The sequence below is a fragment of the Trichoderma aggressivum genome (genome assembly GCF_033847375.1).
Source record: "Trichoderma aggressivum f. europaeum strain CBS 100526 chromosome Unknown scaffold_040, whole genome shotgun sequence".
Taxonomy (NCBI): domain Eukaryota; kingdom Fungi; phylum Ascomycota; class Sordariomycetes; order Hypocreales; family Hypocreaceae; genus Trichoderma; species Trichoderma aggressivum.
In genome coordinates, this window is record NW_026946406.1 from 301,166 (window position 1) to 319,043 (window position 17,878).

General features: G+C 51.9%; 5 protein-coding genes across 5 annotated transcripts; 2 read left to right on the forward strand and 3 right to left on the reverse strand.

The window, feature by feature from the left end:
• Positions 1-867: 867 nt before the first annotated feature.
• Positions 868-2,822, reverse strand: Triagg1_8358 (uncharacterized protein; the record flags this gene model as incomplete). The annotated part of the gene is made up of 3 exons (XM_062903196.1): positions 868-1,684; positions 1,768-2,026; positions 2,075-2,822. The coding sequence occupies 3 exons, from the start codon at positions 2,820-2,822 to the stop codon at positions 868-870; spliced, it is 1,824 nt and encodes a 607-aa protein (XP_062752768.1).
• Positions 2,823-4,619: 1,797 nt separating this feature from the next.
• Triagg1_8359 (uncharacterized protein) lies at positions 4,620-8,518 on the forward strand (the record flags this gene model as incomplete). Its single annotated transcript, XM_062903197.1, has 5 exons — positions 4,620-4,638; positions 4,959-5,120; positions 5,192-5,552; positions 5,615-7,565; positions 7,643-8,518. 5 exons carry the CDS (start codon positions 4,620-4,622, stop codon positions 8,516-8,518), a joined length of 3,369 nt encoding a protein of 1,122 aa, XP_062752769.1.
• Positions 8,519-9,175: 657 nt separating this feature from the next.
• Positions 9,176-13,255, forward strand: Triagg1_8360 (uncharacterized protein; the record flags this gene model as incomplete). The annotated part of the gene is made up of 1 exon (XM_062903198.1): positions 9,176-13,255. The coding sequence occupies one exon, from the start codon at positions 9,176-9,178 to the stop codon at positions 13,253-13,255; it is 4,080 nt and encodes a 1,359-aa protein (XP_062752770.1).
• A 541-nt stretch (positions 13,256-13,796) lies between these two features.
• Triagg1_8361 (uncharacterized protein) lies at positions 13,797-14,618 on the reverse strand (the record flags this gene model as incomplete). Its single annotated transcript, XM_062903199.1, has 1 exon — positions 13,797-14,618. The coding sequence occupies one exon, from the start codon at positions 14,616-14,618 to the stop codon at positions 13,797-13,799; it is 822 nt and encodes a 273-aa protein (XP_062752771.1).
• A 669-nt stretch (positions 14,619-15,287) lies between these two features.
• Triagg1_8362 (uncharacterized protein) lies at positions 15,288-17,639 on the reverse strand (the record flags this gene model as incomplete). The annotated part of the gene is made up of 2 exons (XM_062903200.1): positions 15,288-16,204; positions 16,268-17,639. The coding sequence occupies 2 exons, from the start codon at positions 17,637-17,639 to the stop codon at positions 15,288-15,290; spliced, it is 2,289 nt and encodes a 762-aa protein (XP_062752772.1).
• Positions 17,640-17,878: the final 239 nt, after the last annotated feature.

Consider the following 17,878-nt stretch of genomic DNA (forward strand, 5'->3'; position numbering starts at 1 on the left):
GATGCAAGGTGGACGACGTGTCAAGGCATTACAAGTCTCAAGCCACGTCTCCTCCAAGTCCGTGCTGTGCTGTGCTGTGCTCCCCTCTAGAACAAAGCGTCGACTACTCCGTAACAGGCAAGATAACAACCGTGACTTGTATACTCATATGAGTTTGGACGGCATGATGCTAGAAGGGTGATGGTGATTCCATGGCATGGGTCTTTGCCTTTCGCCCTGCTTCTGCTTCTGCTTCTGCTTCTGCTTCTGCTTCTGCTTCATCACCACGTCTGTCTGTCTGTCTGTCTCATGCTCCAGCGCACTAGCACCAAGTGAACTGTGACATCGCGCCTCGAGAAGCAACCGCTGCAATTCCAAATCCTGGCTTGTCAAGCTCTGGGAATCCTTCCGACGGCCCCAGTGCGGAGAATAAATCCGAGCCGCTGCAAGATTGCAAGATACATGTATCCGCTGCTCGATACGAAGCTGGGGGTATCATCATGGCAGCCCCCTCCCCCCTTGCACTCCCGCCTATATATAGGCCTTTTGCCTGGGAGCTGATATATCACAAATGACCCCCCAGACAAAGGGTGTTTTGTTCTCTCTTTTAGTATTCTTAACAACCAAACTACTGCTATTCTTGTTCTTGGCCTGACACTTCGCTACGACCACTGCTACCTAACTCATAAAGCCGGGCTGTCAATCTATAGTACCAGGTACATGCATGTCGTCGGCAACAAGCGGCGACCAGGTAGATGGTAGGGGTATCGGGATGCTACGCTTCTCTTCCAAATTTGGTTGTAGCATACATAAATTTCCTATCAATGCACGAATGGAAATGGAATAGTCTCATCGAGTGCTTAATCCTTGCCGTCCAAAGCCCAACGTCTACTCGCACACTCTGCTGTAGACCTCTCTCAACACGCGCGGCTGAACCGCAGCTGAACTTCCCCCGGCGTCAAGATGAAACACAAAGTCGTCTGCCGCAACCCCCCCGTACATGAGCTGATCCGGCGTCCCCCAGATCCCTGCTGTCGGGTCAAACACCATATGGACCGATGGCCTGTATTGGTATGGAATCGTCTCGAACAGCGCCCGATACGCAACCTCGCTCCCTGTCTGCAGACCTGTAGGAAACAGTCTCACAGCATTGATACGACCGCCGCGTGTAGCGTTCGCGTAAGCTTGTCCGGCGGCAATGATGTCGTGGCCCTGGTGAATCCACTCTTTGAGTAACAGACCAGGTCCATCGTCGACCGTAAGGACGAGGGATGAATTCTTCTCGAAGCCTGACGGTGCGTAGTTTCCGCAATGCTTGTGACATGACTCTGCTTTCGCAGCCTTCTCCAGTGCGGGGACAAGTGTTTGAATCGCCATCTCGGTGGCAACTTGCAATGCTGTAGCACTGTCAGGCCCGGCGGCGAGAATGGCCAAGGTGACTTGATAGTCGGGTATGAGGATAAGCAAGGAGTTGTAGGCGCCGACGCTACCAGATTTAGTATAGAGATCGACAATGCGGCCGGTCGTGATGCCGCTCCGAGTTCGTACGATTTCCCATGGCGCACCGACGGAGACGGACTGGGAAGATGTCGAGGAGGCGGGCTTCATCCAGCGAAGTGTCTCCATGGGATTCAGTTGCTTGTTGGCAAATATGGCGCGCCCGAATTCTACCAAGTCGTTTGTCGAAGAAAGGAGACCGCCTGTGCTATAAGATGTGTTGGAATCAGTAACTGAACTGAACTCCAGCTGTGAACAATATCCTCTTCCGACAACGCTTGTTTGACTCACGCAACCTCGTCGCCATAAATCCTGCCCCATCCCGCGTCTCCATCAGGAATCACTCCAGCCCCCTTGCGAGATGGAGGCAGCGGGCTCGAATGCTTCATGCCTAGAGGCTGAAAAATACCCTTCATGACTACTTCGTCGTACGACCTGCCGGTAATTTCTTCGACTACGTATGCGAGAATCCTGTAAGCTGCGTTGGAATACATGGCTTTGGCGTATGATGGGAAAACAGGATGTCTTTGGATAAGACCTTCAAAATATTCTAGACCCTCGATCTTAGTATGTAGCCACAGTCAGTGCATCCTCTTACCTTTGCGAAGACATGGTAGTTGGCCATCATTTATGCCACAAGTAGGAATGTCTTGGGGAGGAAGATTGGGCAGTCCGGCCTCTGTCGCAGGGAAATCTTGAACCGACAAGTCTCCCGAATTATCTGCCATTCGCCTTGTAAGAGTGCCAACTGTGATGAAAGTGAAAGCGGAGAACGTACAATCTCTTCCCATACCAGAGAGCTGCGATGTAAGAGCCCCAACCGTGACTTGGTCCCATTGAACAGAATCGATAACCGACGACTTGTGTGACGGGCGCTGAACAGCTTGGCGTAGCTCTGGTACAAAATCGGTGACGGGGCGATCCCAGTAGCTGATGCCATTGTTCAGGAGCAGAGCGTAAACGGTGAACACTTTTGACACGCTGCCGATTCGATAGACTGTATCGGCTGTCAACTTTGACGTGCTTCCAGCAGATGCATTGAGGAAGCCAGATGTGTGATGGAAGTCCATGATCGGGGCAGACTCTTGCTGCGAACCGGCAGTCAGGGAAAACGACGTCGTGCTGCTGTCGAAGTTGCCATACTGGCTTTCTCCGGTGCGAATGGCGTGGCTCAGTGACTTTTCAATATTGAAAACAGCCTCTCGAATTACTGCTCGAGTTGAAAGATGAGCTGGTGGTTCGAAAGACGGTCCTAGCAGTGTCTGGTCCGTTTGCGCAAGTGAGCCGGAACCCAGTGCCGCGATTGCGACCAGAAACGATTGGAGGGTCAACATTTGGATAAGCATTGCCTGCTGATAGAAGATGTTGATTTCTAGGATATTTGATGATGGGAAAACTCTCTATTCAGGACTTTTATATAGCCATTGCTCGGGCGTTGGGCTCGTGGCGGCGATTAAGCGGACATTGCTTTCGCCGTGGACTGTCCGCTGGAGATGCTACGCCGTCGACGGACATTTCTTTGGAGATGGAGGATGGACTTTCTGATGGCGATTGAACGGCAAAATGGTCATGTTTAAACATGTGACCTGATGGACTCTGGGTTGTGGCTATTGACTCTCGTAGATGCGATGGAGGTATCTGCCGCTTTAGTGGGAGGCTCTTTGGAGTAACAAAGTGGTTCAGCATAATGCGGCACAAGACCAGAGAAGGAAAAGAAGGCATCTATCCCTCTATCGTATCTAAAGGGGAAAAAAGGACAATATCTGGTAAGTGACGTGGGAGAACAACTGTCTGTGTATACATGTACCATCTAGCCGCATGAATTCATGCACGTCCTCTAGGGTATCTGCAGCCACGCTCTCAACACTCTCCATTGCTGCGAATATACTCATCAAATTGATGAGGATTTGTTTCTTTGGGTCAAGTTCCTTCGAATGCGCAACCAAAGACAGAGGTCTACTCTTCTTGGCTTTTGAGAAATTTGAATGATAAACAGGTCCTTGGTGTGAAGCTGATGACTACTCAAACCTCATCCAATCTTTCCACATGCCGACTCTGGAGACTGAGATGGGCCTGATAAAGCCAAATCGCTATCAGCAAATGCCATACTGGCTTTGAGATGCTGCTACTAATAGGCACAGTCTGACATCAGATGTAAGAGGGCGCGCAACTTTAGAAGGAGCTCGATACGCATGAATATTCGTATTAAAGCGGCACAGTGCCTACTACAGTCCCACTTCAAAAGTCACGACTCGACTCAAAAATACACCTAATTTTAACAAAACTCACACATTTTAACTATAACAAGATCCACAAACTTATATTATAACCTATTTAAAAAATTACGTATTAAACATTTATTTATTTACGTTATATAATTATAACATTTTTAATTAATAATTATTTTTCTAAGTATTTTAAATAAAAATATAAAGTGTAGTATAAATTTTCTTTTCTTATACACTATAATTATAGCGCTTTATAGCGGTCTATCCACTGTTATTATAGTGTATTTACCCCGCCATAAATTTATTTACCCCGCCATAAATTTATTTACCCCGCCATAAATTTAGTTTATTTACTATAAGAAAAATTACATATATAACTTAAACTTTAATATTAAATAACTTTATAAATATTTAATAAAAGAATAGAGAAAATTCTAATATATATATTTTATTATATAATAAATAATAGATTAAAGTTTTAGAACTTTTTACTAAGTAAAAGGTAGTTTATTTTAAGTTAAAATTTTTAAATTTAGTGGATTTAATATGGCATTTTTTGGTCAAGTCGTGACTTTTGACTCCCCACTGTAGATACTGACCTTGGCAGCACCTTTTGCTCGAGTATTATATCTCAGAACAGATTGAATGTTATATACGAAAGTATCCAAGACGGCATCCTACATACCTATGCATCGTGTCTGTACACAAGATTACGAGGCGCCGCCGCAATCCAGGAAGCGCGTGGTGCTACCTTTGATTATCCGGCAACGGTATCCGCGGGCGCGGCTTTTCAAACAGCCCTACCGAGGTGAAGGATCTCTAGGCCCAATCCTCCGAAAAGCTGCGATTCCGTGAACAGTTTGGATCATCTTACCGCCATCATCCTTGGCATATCTGCATCTTACACATCACTCAATGGTTCGCGGTCAGATTGGTTCGTTTCGGGCGGAATCCGCGGGTTCCACTAATGACAACTTGCGCCGAGTGGGTGAATCGCGTGGTTGGCGTCAGCTCTATCCGCTGTTGGCAAAGGCGTAGTTCGATCCCATAGACGTGTGGCTGAAAACAAGTGCTGATGACGAAGCATGGGTCTTTGGGGATAGAAACTCTACTTCGTATTGGCCTGGCCGGAGACAGCGGTCAGATTTCACCCCTTGACTTGCACTTCATCTCGTCTGTAGCTTTAAGGATGTCGCGGAGTCCACGGAGGAACCATCCAGCTCCGTATCCATGTTGGGACTGCTTCATCATCAGAGAAGATGGGATATATAAAAACACTCAAGACGAAGTTGGGAGGCCATGATGGGGGACAAAACGGCATGAAGAAGCCGATTGAGCCAATGTCGAAACGTGTTAGCCAAGGCAAGATGAAGTCCGTCAAGGACCAGAATTTGGTCGAGATCCCAAAGCCCAAAGGTGAGTGCTGTCAATTCATTGCTTGAGGATGGAGTGGGTAGAAAAATACTGACATGGACTTGCTAAATAAGGCCTTCCGGTGATTGGCAATCTACACAATATCGATCTCGATTCGCCGTTGTTCTCATTGATAGAGCTGATTGAGCCATTGGGCCCCATCTGCCAGCTCACATTCGGCAGCGAGCTCAACATCTTCGTGTCGAGCATTGAGCTGTTGAATGAGCTTTGCGACGAGTCAAGGTTCCACAAAATCGTAACAGCAGAGCTGGAGAAGCTACGCTATGTCGTCCACGACGCGCTGTTCACCGCGAGGAACGAGGAGCGCAATTGGGAAATCGCTCACAGGATCCTGATGCCGGTTTTCGGCACGATCAAGATTCGTGAAATGTTTCCAGAAATGAAGGATCTCGCTCAGCAACTGTGCTTGAAATGGTTGGCCCTTCCTGGACTTGATGCTGTATTCGTTTTGGTTGCGCTGACCGGGTGGGAAACAGGGCTCGCTATGGCGAAGAGTACGTGATCGATGTCACAGCCGATTTCACTCGACTCACCCTCGATACGCTTGCGCTGTGCACCATGGGCTTCAGATTCAACAGCTTCCACAACGGATCAGTCCTGCACCCCTTTGTCGACAGCATGGCGAGAACGTTGAAAGAAGCCAGTGTTCAAGCGGCCTTGCCAGGCTTTATCCAATCCTTCCGAAAGAGGTCTTGGCGCCGGTACGAGAAGGATACGGCCTTGATGAGAAAACTGTGTCGAGACATCATTGAGAAACGAAAGGCCCAGACGGACACAGACTCCCACGACCTGTTGGCGGCGCTCCTGGGGGGCCGTGACCCCAAGACTGGCGAGGGCCTCTCTGACGATTCCATCATTGACAACATGCTCACGTTCCTCATCGCTGGCCACGAGACTACTTCGGGACTTTTATCGTTTGCTTTGTACTACCTGCTGGCAAATCCGCAGACGATGGAAAAGGCGCGCCAAGAGGTTGACCAAGTCAGCCAAGGCGCCCCAATCGCGGTCGAGCACCTTTCCAAACTGCCATATCTCAACGCCGTTCTCAAGGAGACGCTCCGTCTTCAACCCACAGCTCCTGGCTTCATCTTGAGCGCCGACAAAGACGAGATCATTGGTGGAAAGTATCTCATCCCAGCCAACGTTCCCATCGGGGTTCTGCTTCACATGGTCCATCAAGACAAGGCCGTTTACGGCGAGGACGCTGCCGACTTCAAGCCGGAGAGAATGCTGGACGAGAATTTCAATAAGCTGCCGCCCAATTCCTGGAAACCGTTCGGCAATGGAATGAGGGGATGCATAGGTAGAGCCTTTGCAACCCAAGAGGCACTTTTGATTGTGGCCATGCTGCTGCAGAACTTTACATTTGAGATGGCGGATCCTGGATATAAGCTCAAGATTAAAGAAACTCTGACAGTCAAGCCAGACGACTTTCGCATGAGGGCTAAGCTCAGGCGTGGCGGCACTGCCACGGAATTTCAGCGTGAATTGCAGTCACTGGGTTCAGTCAACGTCAAGACGAGCTCTACTCCCTCCAGCTCCGTCATCTCAGCACAGGCCGCCGGAGGTGACAAGAAGCCGCTTACGATTCTCTATGGATCCAACAGTGGCACATGTGAGGCTTTGGCATACAGGCTGGCGTCTGATGCCACTCTCCACGGCTTCCATGCTCGGAAGATTGCACCCTTGAACGCAGCCCGTGACAGCCTCCCCAAATCAGAGCCAGTCATCATTCTTGCCGCGTCCTATGATGGTTTGCCGTCGGACAACGCCGAGGAATTCTTTGACTGGCTAAACACAGCTGAAAAGGACTCTTTGAAAGGCGTCTCGTACGCGGTTTTTGGCTGTGGACATCGCGACTGGGTTGCAACATTTCAACGAATTCCCATCCTCATCGACGATCTTCTGCAAAAGGCCGGTGCTGAACGATTTGCAGATCGAGGTCTAGCAGACTCGGCGGTGATGGATCTCTTTGTGGAACTCGAAAAATGGACTGCCGACTCCGTTTGGCCAGCTATTTCTCAGAAAGATGGAAAGGTGGACAGCGATGGAGAAGGCCAGTTGATCAACTCGCTGCTTAAAGTCGAGTTTTCCGAGCCGCGCCAGCTGCAACAATATTCCCAGCTTGTAGAGGCAACGGTCATGGAATCGCGGAGCCTGACGACGCCCTCTGCCATTGGCAAGAAGGTGCACATCGAGATACAGCTCCCCTCAGGGGCGTCATATCATCCTGGCGACCATCTTCTTGTGCTGCCCGTAAATCCAATGAGGGACGTCAAGCGTGTGCTATCGCGTTTTCACTTGACGTGGGACACTATCGTGCGGGCATCTGGAAATGAATCTGTTCGCATACCCGTCGAGACGGCCATGACGGCACACGAGCTGCTGAGTTCTTTCTTTGAGCTGGCTCAGCCGGCGACCCCGAGGGTAAGTTGCTTTTCCTTTTCTCTTTTGTTGATCAATCGAGTCATCCCCTCAAGGCAATTGATGCTAACTATATGTAGGATATTCGAGTCCTCGCGGCCGCGGCTGAGGACGAAGCGACCAAGAAGGCCCTCGACAGCCTTGCAAACACCTCTTACCTTGAGGACATTCAAGAAAAGAAAACCTCCCTGCTCGATCTGCTGGAGAGGTTTCCAGAGATTCCCATCGGCTTTGGTACCTATTTGACCCTTTTGCCATCCCTCCGCCTACGTACATACTCTATTTCGTCCTCGCCATCCTGGAACTCGACTCGTGCCACCTTGACTCTTTCAGTGCTGGATGAGCCAGCGACCACGCCCGGCTCTGAGCGTTTTCTCGGAGTGGCCTCTAATCATCTCGCCGGTGTAACGCCAGGGGATCTGATCCACGTGGCCACACGCCCAGTCAAGGGAATTTTCCAGATGCCCGCCGACTTGTCCAAAGCACCAACCATCATGATTGCAGCAGGGGCCGGCCTTGCACCGTTTAGGGGATTCATCCAAGAGCGAGCGTATCAGCAGCAAAACGGAGTTCAGCTTGCACCAGCCGCTTTGTTTTTCGGATGTAGATCGTCGCATGATGATTTGTATCGCAGCGAGCTTGACGCTTTTGAATCGTCAGGAGTCGTTCGCGTGTTCCGTGCCTACAGCAGAGAAGACGTGGGTTCCAAGTCCAACACGAGGAAAGGATACGTCCAGGATAGTATCCAGGCGGAGAAAGATGCGTTCGTCCAGCTGTGGAATGCTGGAGCAAAGATTTATGTCTGCGGAAGTGTAAGAATGGCCTCGCAAGTCAAGGATTTGGTAGCGAATCTGGTGTACACAACTGGGCCGATGGATGCCCAGAAGGAATTCACGCCGCAGGAATGGTTCAAGCGCTTTGAGAAGACGCGGTATGCGGCTGAGATTTTCACCTAGTCGCTGCCACCGTGGTGAAGCAGCTTTTGTCACATCTTCTTCTTCTTCTTGTAGTTTGGTATTTAGCGAGCTCGCGATCCCATCATTTATTTGTTTATTAGTGCTTCGTAGTTGAGAGAATGAATGATACCAGTTTGGATTGTTGCAAGCAGCTGAGCAAGCTAGGGCAGGGCTTACCTGCAGCCTCGGCAACCCCGCCAGCCTCGCCAAAATGAGCCCTGGCATGGTTGCGTAGATCGAAAATTAACGCCCGGCATGAAATGGCCAGCAAGTGACTGACCCAATGGCGCCCAGAAGAGGGGATTCACACAAACAGCAGAGCTTTGCCAAAGTAACGGCGACTCGAGGCTATTGGAATTAAAGGGCCCCGACGTCATTTGCGCATCACGTGACCCGCTCACCAAATCAGCGCGTCTCCCTTTCCTTTTGGCCCCGTATCATCTAAACACGCGTTCACACTCACATTCGCATTCACACTCAAACACAAACACAGCTCAAGGGCAGCTCCATGTCTCAGGGCCAGGCGCATGCATCTCCGTGCCTTTGTCGTCTGCCGCCAGCGTCTGCTGCAGCTCTCACCATCGCAACCGCTGTCTTTATGACGGCTGCACCTTGTTCCCAATGTCCAGGGGCCATGATTTCCCCCGCTACACTTACATGATGGACTTCAACCCCATGGACGAAGACACGCCTCTCAGGGACTACTGGCAGACCACTGACGACCTGGACAACGAAGATGCCGCCACGATTGCGAGCCTGGCCACCCAGGTGCTGCAGTCCAAGTCGGGCTACGAGTATGGAGATGGCGTGGGCATGGGCGTGGGCGTGGGCTTGGAGGTGAATGAGCCCGGCGTGGTGACCGATTACATGTACAGCGAGAGTCGATCGTCGCCTCAGTCTCAGTACTCAACCACCCTCCCGACGGAGCCGGCAGAATCATTTCGAGGCCTGATGGATGACCATGACCGCGGCGTGCAGATGTTGGAGGAAAGCGCCGCATCGGGGTACGACTTTGAGCCAGAAGCTCGGGAGCACGAAGCAAGTCATGTGCATGCAATCGATGAACCGACTATGCTCTCTCGAGAGCAGTATGCGCCTGAATCTTTCCGCTCCACACTCAACGTGGCTGCAGAAATGGATGTTACTTATCAAAGCTCATATTCTCATGGGATCGAGATGAGTGCCGCCATGACGGCTAGCCGCGTGGTGAACGGAGTTTTGAGTCGCTCATACGCAGGGACGCCAACTGAAGAGGTCGTGAATCTGCAAGCGCTTCAATCACATGCACCTCAGCTCACGCCACCCCAATCAGAGTCCCGTTCTGTTAGTGTAGAGACGCCTGATTACGAAGAGCAAGAGAAAGAGCCAACGATGGAGACGGAAGATCAGCATGTTGATGAGGAGCTTGAAGACACCCCTATGACGAGGGACGACGAGGTGGAGGATTGGGAAGAAGGTGGAGGAGAAAGAGAAGAGAACGAAGGGAGAGAGTTGGAAGAGAACGAAAGAGGAGAGAGGGTAGAAGACAACGACAACAACGGAGAACGGAAAAAAGTTGAAGAAGGAGAAAGAGTACAAGATGAAGAAGGAGAAACGTTGGAAGAAAAAGGAGACAGGAAAGAAGATGAAGGAAAAGAAACCGAAGGAGACGAGGGTGGAGAATCAGCAAACGATGAGATGGACGAGATGGACGAGAAGGAACCCACGCCGGATACCGGAGCGCAGCAGCAGCTCATAATGGAGTCCGATCAACGACCAGCGGTAGACGATGATGAGGAATTGCCGCCACTTCAGCAAACACCGAGAAAACGAGGGCGCCCGCGGAGGAGTGATGCGGCGGAAGCGCCTCCAGCTCTAACATCCGAGCAGCCTACAGCCGTTCAGACAGCTGTACCCGAAAAAGATACCCGTGCCGAAAATGAAGAGGTGGAATCAGCTGTCACTGATGGCGCTGATCTCAACAGAGCTGAGGAAATGCCGATCGGGAGAAGGCGTGGAAGGCCACGCAGAAGCGATATTTCGGAGCCGGCAACGGCAGCAGCACCGACGCCGGCAAAGCGAAGACCTGGACGACCACCGAAAGCGACGGAAGTCGAGCTGACTCTTGAAGCGGCACCTGCCGCAGGAAAACGAGGGCGGTCTCGGAAGAACAGCATGGTCAACGCAGCACAACTGTCCGCAATCGCCCTCGAATTGTCTGCCGCCGAAACACCAACCGCAACAACACCCCGTAAGAGCAACATGGTAGATGCTGCCACGCAAACCTCTCCCGGCCCAACTCAGCCGCCTATCACTAAAACAAGACGAACTGAAGTACCGTCTGGCAGAAGAGGGAGGGCCCGAAAGAGCGATGTGTTGGATTCAGCACAAGCTTCTACCACAGCAGACCAGGAGGTAGCAGCGACTCTTGTATCCTCTACTAATGCGGCTCCAGTACGAACCTCGAGCAAAAGAGGGCGACCCCGAAAGAGCGACATGACAGGCGCAACACAGGCTTCCATCGAAGAACCTGAGCAACCCACAGTTGAGCTAGCAGAAACTGGAGCGTCTTCGTCTTCGAACAAGAGAGGGCGGCCTCGAAAGAGCGATACCGCTGCCAATGAGGTCCAGGAAGCAGTCGCCGCTGTACCACGATCTTCTAGCAGAAGAGGACGGCCCCGAAAGAGTGACATGACAGGCGCAGCACTGGTTTCCACCGAAGAACCTGCGCCACTCGCAGTTGAAGCATCGGTGGTTGCACCACGATCTTCTAGCAGAAGAGGGCAGCGGAAAAGTGATACAATGGACGCAGCGCAGGTTTCCACCGAAGGACCTGAGCAGCCCACAGTTGAGGTAGCAGAAACTGGAGCTCCTTCAGGCAGGAGAGGGCGACCCCGAAAGAGCGATACCGCTGCCAATGAAGGCCAGGAACCAGTCGTCGCTGTACCACGATCTTCTAGCAGAAGAGGACGGACTCGGAAAAGCGATGCGATGGACGCAGCGCAGGTTTCCACCGAAGAAATTGAGCCATTCGCAGTTGAAGCATCGATGATTGCACCACGATTTTCTAGCAGAAGAGGGCGGCGTCGGCAAAGCGATGCGATGAGCGCAGTACAAGCCTCTATTGACGAAACCGAGCCACTCGCAGTTGAAGCATCGGTTACTGCGACACCAGCTCCGAGTAAAAGAGGTCGGCGCCCGAAAAGCGATGCGATGAGCGCAGTGCAAGCCTCTACCGAAGAAACTGAGCCACTCGCAGTTGAAACATTGATAACTGCGACAACGGCCCCCAGCAAAAGAGGACGGCCCCCGAAGAGTGATGCGACCAGCGCAGCACAAGCTTCTACCGAGGAAGTTGAGCCGCTCGCAGTTGAAGCACCAACACCTGCGACAACGGTCCCAAGTAAAAGAGGGCGACCCGCGAAAAGGGATGTGATAAGCTCAGTACAAATCTCCACCGAAGAAGTTGAGCCGCTCGCAGTTGAAGCATCGGCAATCGCGACAGCGGCTCCCAGTAAAAGAGGACGGCCCCCGAAAAGTGCTGCTATCAGCGCAACTCATACCTCGACCGAGGAACTTCAGTTGTCTTCAGTCGAGGCGCCGGTAACCACAACATCAGCTTCAAGCAAAAGAGGGAGACCTAGGAAGAGTGATGTGATGGAAGCTGCACCCGCAGAAGTGCTCATCAACGAAGCTCAGCTGGCTGTAGATGAAGCGCCGATCATCACAACTTCAGCTTTAGAGGGACTACAGCCCCAAGCAAGCGTCAAAACCTCGACGACTACATCCGGCAGGCGTGGAAGACCTCCTAAAGGTATTGTGCCGTTACTGCAAGCAGAAATTGAGATGTTGCAGACCGATGATGAGGCAGAGGCAGTCGAATCACCCGCTTTGCAACCTTTTGGTCGACGAGGTCGACCATCTCGACAAGCTGATGCGTTGGAAGAACGGGATGACTCTCCATCTCCATCACCTAGGAAGAGACGAGGCAGAGGTAGGCCGCCCAAGAGCGAATCCTTGCTCTCTGCAGATTTGCCTCGTGCAACTGTAGAGCCGGGCCTTGGCATGGGTGCCCAGCAGGCTGAGCCTCAGGAGCCATCAACACCTATGGACGATGTCTCGAAAGATTTGGATGTGAGCGAGACAACCTCCACACCGGCACGGGAGGATATGGAAGCAACACCTGTAAGAAAACGGGGGAGGCCGAAGGCAGCGGCCGTAGACAAGCCTCTGTCTGTGAAGGATATGCTTGTAACAGCCTCAGAGAAGAAGCATGGCAGGCCTCCAAGGGCGATTGCGAATAACGATTCAGCGGAGGAGCATGGGCGACCTGTTCAATCGCAAGTTCAGGAAGAGGAAGAAGAACCAGCTGCCAAAAGACGACGCACGAATAATGACGTGACGATGGAAGACGTTGTTGACCAAGATGAAACTCAAGGGGACGCCCAAGAGGATGAATTGCCTAACGTGGAAGACCTTGGAGACGCAGTAGCAGCAAATGGCACCAGACGCAAGCGATCATCAGTGACCTGGGCTCAGCCGCTTACTTCAACGTTGACGGAGCCAAAGACAGTTGCCATGCCTTCTCCTCGGCTTGGTAGGCGCCCTCGCCTTTCAGGAGAGATGCTGGGGGAGAGCACAAAGACGAAAGAAGTCGAGCAACCCACCGCGGCACCACCAAAGACTCTCTTCGACATGATATCGGATAACAGGAAGATGGTACGGCAGAAAACATACGGTAAACGCTCTAAGAGGTGACCTGGATACTTGGGTGTGTTTGGATGCTTAAACGGGTTCGGGTGTGGCATGCAGGACGTGGATGAAATACCCTCAAATGCTAGCCACCAGGGTTAAAATGTACTATTTGCTATAGCTGCGGCGCAAACGGGGTTCTTTTTCAGGGAGCGGCTATCGTGGCTTTGCCTGATGTCCACGGTGATGACATTATATATAGACGGGGGAAAGCAACGAAAAGATGGGGGGTTTCATTAGCTGATTTATTCTTGTGTCATGTGTATCTATTCATCTAGTGCCTCTGGTGAGCTGGCCACATTCTTCTCGTGCTGCTACTACTCCATTCTTTCATCACTTCCAGCGTCCTCACCACCAGGAAGAGATGAATCTCACTTATTCGATTGATTCCGTCTCGTATCCATTACTATAGCCGTTCTGTCCGATCAACTTATATACGGGCATATTCTCTCCCGTTATGTGCAGCATATCACCGCCTACTTATGCAAGGGCAGATGTCGTCATTTCATCCATTCCCGTCTCATCAACTCATATAAATATCACTTTCTCACTTGCGGCATATAATCTCTCCGTGCAAAACCGAAAACCACGCCTCCTCCTCCTTGCCCCAGCGCTTCCACGCCTCAGCCGCCTTGTCCAGCCTCTCCTTGGTGCCCGTGCCGTTCTCAATCGCCGTCTTCGCAAACGACGAGGCCACCGTCCTCTCTGCCCACAGTCCGCTCCACCAGGCAATCTCCGTCTCCGTGCTGTAGCACCAGGTGCTCGAGCCGTTGATGATGGCTGCAGGCGAGAAGCCCGCCTGCTTGGCCCAGGTATGGAGGCGGCGGCCGGCATCGGGCTCGCCGCCGTTGGATCGCGCGTTGTCCGAGTAAAACGCCAGCCAGTCGTCCATGCCGTCGACTTCGGGGTACCAGATGAAGCCTCCAAAGTCGGACTCTCTGGCGGCGACGATGCCGCTCGTCTTGGCCACTCGGCGCATCTCCCGCAGGATGCCCACCGGATCCTTGACGTGTTGGAGCACTTGGTGGCAGAGGACGACGTCGAACGTGTCGTCTGCATACTCGAGAGCATTGGCGTCGCCCTCGACGAAATCTACGTTTGTCACGCCCTTCTCCTTGGCTAGGTCGCGAGCTTGCACCAGCACTCCGGCAGCATTCTCCAGCCCCGTGATGTGGCCCTGCGGCACATGGTTGGCAGCCAGATCAACGGTGATTGTTCCGGGGCCACAGCCAACGTCGAGAATCTTCATGTCCGGCTTGAGATAGGGCAGGATATAGGCTGCCGAGTTGGCCGCAGTGCGCCATGTGTGAGAACGAAGAACAGAGGCATGGTGGCCATGCGTGTAAGTGGCGCCTTCAGTCTTGGACATGATGGCGGTTTTGCAGTGTACGAAGCGTGTGAAGCAGCGAGTGGGAGACGAACGGAGGAGATAAAGACGGGGATAACATGCGATGATGCTCTAGATCTAGGCCAAGGCTGATGGTGCTGACCAAAGATGAGATATACTTTTTGGCCGCCTGGGATCTTGGAGATTCGGGGGCTCTTACATGCTCTCCTCTTCAGCCTCACGGCGCGGAGTACTTTATACTTCGCCGAGGCCGATATCGGAGAGGCGACGCCCTCAGATGAACACGTTCAACACCAACGCAGTTGAATATCTTCGGTTCGCTACATGGAAGCGGATCCGAGCATTTTCTCATTCTGGCAATGAACGGCATTTACTGTTGCATGCGGGATGGCTGGGGCTGCGGAGGGGGGATCAAGTGCGTCTGTTGGGCGTCAAGGGGGGAGTGAAGCCGCTGGAGGGTTTGTTCTTATTCTGCAGCAGCTTAACGACGAGTTTGACAGAAGACGTGAGAGAATAAATGAAAGTTAATACTACAGATATGTATGAATAATCAATACTGCAATACTTGAAAACAAAGACGCTCGCAAGACACAAGCCCGCTTTGTTGCTCTCCTTTAGAAAACCAATAACAACAACAAGATCCGTGTTACCCGAAAACCCCCGATATCCCCTCATGACCAATATCCCATTTTACTCGTACAAGTCCTTGTCAATGTCACCCTCCTTGGTCGCATGCGGGCTCGTCACTTTGATGCCGCTCTCCAGCCTCTCCAGCGTCATCAGGTAACCCTTGTGGTCGCACCAGCTCTTCACCATGCGGACTGCGTTCTTGATCTCGCGACCATTCAGATGCCACAGGGAAAGTTGCTGAAGCTCAGTATCTCCAAGGGTTACCTTTGCTTCCGTACCATCTGTTGCCTCTTCGTCGGGAGGCAGCTCGAGTCCCTTTTGCTCCGGCAGTCGTTGCAGGAATTTTCGCCAGACAGTCTCGCGCGCCTCCCTGCTGAGTGATTGGAAGAGGAGATGCAGGCTGACCCTGCTGCGGAAAGCCGCATCGATTGTGTGGTACAGATTGGTGGTGAGGAAGATGATGCCGCGGAAATATTCCAGCTCCCGGAGGAAGATGCTGACCAGCTCGTTGCGATGGATGTCGTTGGGGTTTCGCTCGGCCATGAAGACGTCGGCTTCATCCAGCAGGATCACGGCGTTCCACTCCGTGGCCATTTCAAACACGCGCTTGATGTTGGCGCCGAGAGACGCGGCGTTGATGCCGAGATCTTCGGCCTGGAGATAGAAGAGCGGTCGGTGGGTGCGATCGGCGACGGCTTCCGCTGTGAGCGTCTTGCCGGTGCCGGGAGGACCCGAGAGGAGAATGATGAGGCCTTGTCCTTTGCCGACGATGACGTCTTCCATTGGCGCTGGAGTTGCAGAGGCTGATGTTGTGGAAGCTGAGGACGAGGCTGTTGGTGCTGCTGAGGGGATGCGGTGAGGACTGTGGTTTTGAACAAAGGAGAGAACAAGGTCTTTTTGCTGATCGTCATAGACGAGATGAGAGTAAGCTGTGTCATTCCAAACCATGGGCTCGACATCCTCAATGTAGAATTCCACTAGGTAACTTATGTTAGTGTTGGCTCGATGATGACTTGGGAAAGGTGTCAATCGAGACTTACTCCATATCTTGTTCTTCAAGGCGTATCCGCCCAGCATTCCGGAAATGAAGCAAAGATCCTCTTCTCGCGACTCCATGTGCTGCTTGTTCTGCAAAAAGTCCCTTTCTCCCAGTCGGCGCATCGTAGTCCGCCTGGCTGACGTCTCGTTTAGAGAATCCGAGTCTGAATCAGAGCTCGAGCTCGAGCTCGAGTCCGAGTCTGAGTCAAACAGACGCCAGCCCACTGTCGACTCGTCGTCTTTCTTGTCGTTTTCTCGCTTGCCTTTGGCCAAGTGATACTTGTTGTAGCCAACAGCGTCGAGGAGGATGCGGCCTTCGACGTTGTGCTTCTCAATGCATTCCTTCCCGGTGTCGTGGAGAGCAATTCCGTTGTATAGGCGATATTGAAGACCCTGAAGATCGAGGACTTTGCGGCCACGGACCGTCAGGCGTTGCTTGACGCCTTCCGGATCTTGATGAAACTCGAGCGGGTAGTGTCCCAGCTCGAGAACGGGCTTGTTTCCCTCGAATTCTTCAATCAGAAGCAGATGATCTTGCCAGACAAACTTTTCGCCGTTGAATCTGAGAATCTTGGTCTTGATGTGCAACGCATTGCCAGAATTCTTGTTTACGTAGACTGTGCTGTCAACCTTGGCAAAGAACTCTGCATTTATGCCAAAGCTGTACACGGTTGAACCTCTTGGGAACAGCGTCCAGGCCGTCCTAAAGTCGACCAGGCGGCTGGTCTGGATGTTTCGTCGCTTGACAATCATCTCGCGGAACATGTCATCCAAGACTTGGATGAACAGCTTCACGTAGGCCTTTAATGGGTCGGATGATTCCGTCTTCTTGTATAGCTCCTTGATGTCGTCCTGACAGAACCAAAGGCTGCGGAAGGGCTCTTCGAAAGTAGCAGCCTCGTTGACGTCGAGATGGAGATTCTCCTTCTTCACAATTGGCGCCAGCGCAGCCACCAGAGTAAGATTCTGGACTTCAATCTTGTGATACTTGAGTGGGATTCGCCCCGAGATGCAAGGCTTGCGATGGTCTCTGGCCTTGTACACCTTGATTGCCACTCGGTCTTGAGCACGAGCCGCCGATTTGGACATTTGCTTGGGCGGATAATCCACCCAAAAATGAGGCGAATACGAGTCTGTCGTGTTTTTGTCGTAGAGCGTTTTGATGATTGGGCTTGAGCCGAGGTTTGCGTCTTTGTCGCTGTTGGCTGCGGTGCCAGCCTCGGAATCATCACCCTCCAAGACGGCCGCGTCCTTGCCATCGCCGGCTTCCTTGGAGAAGGTTGCGTCTTTCACGGGAAAGATTTTGCAGCGCCATTTCCAAGCAAAGTCGGAGATGGCCTCGCGGTCAATGTCTTTGATGTCGCGAAGGCGCATGGCGGGCAAGTCTTTGCTGGATGAACGGGCTCTGGGGATATGTTCAATGTTTCTCTTACGTCCTTGTGGCAAACGGGGGAAAAGAGACGCACCATTGATTTATGTATTCTTTTATCGTATCAACGCCTCAACATGCAGGCTATATACTTATTATGTCACGGTTGGACACAGTCTTGCAGTGGCGCATCTGCATATGTACATACATGTAGGTTGGGCTTAAATGTTTCTGCCTTGAAAAC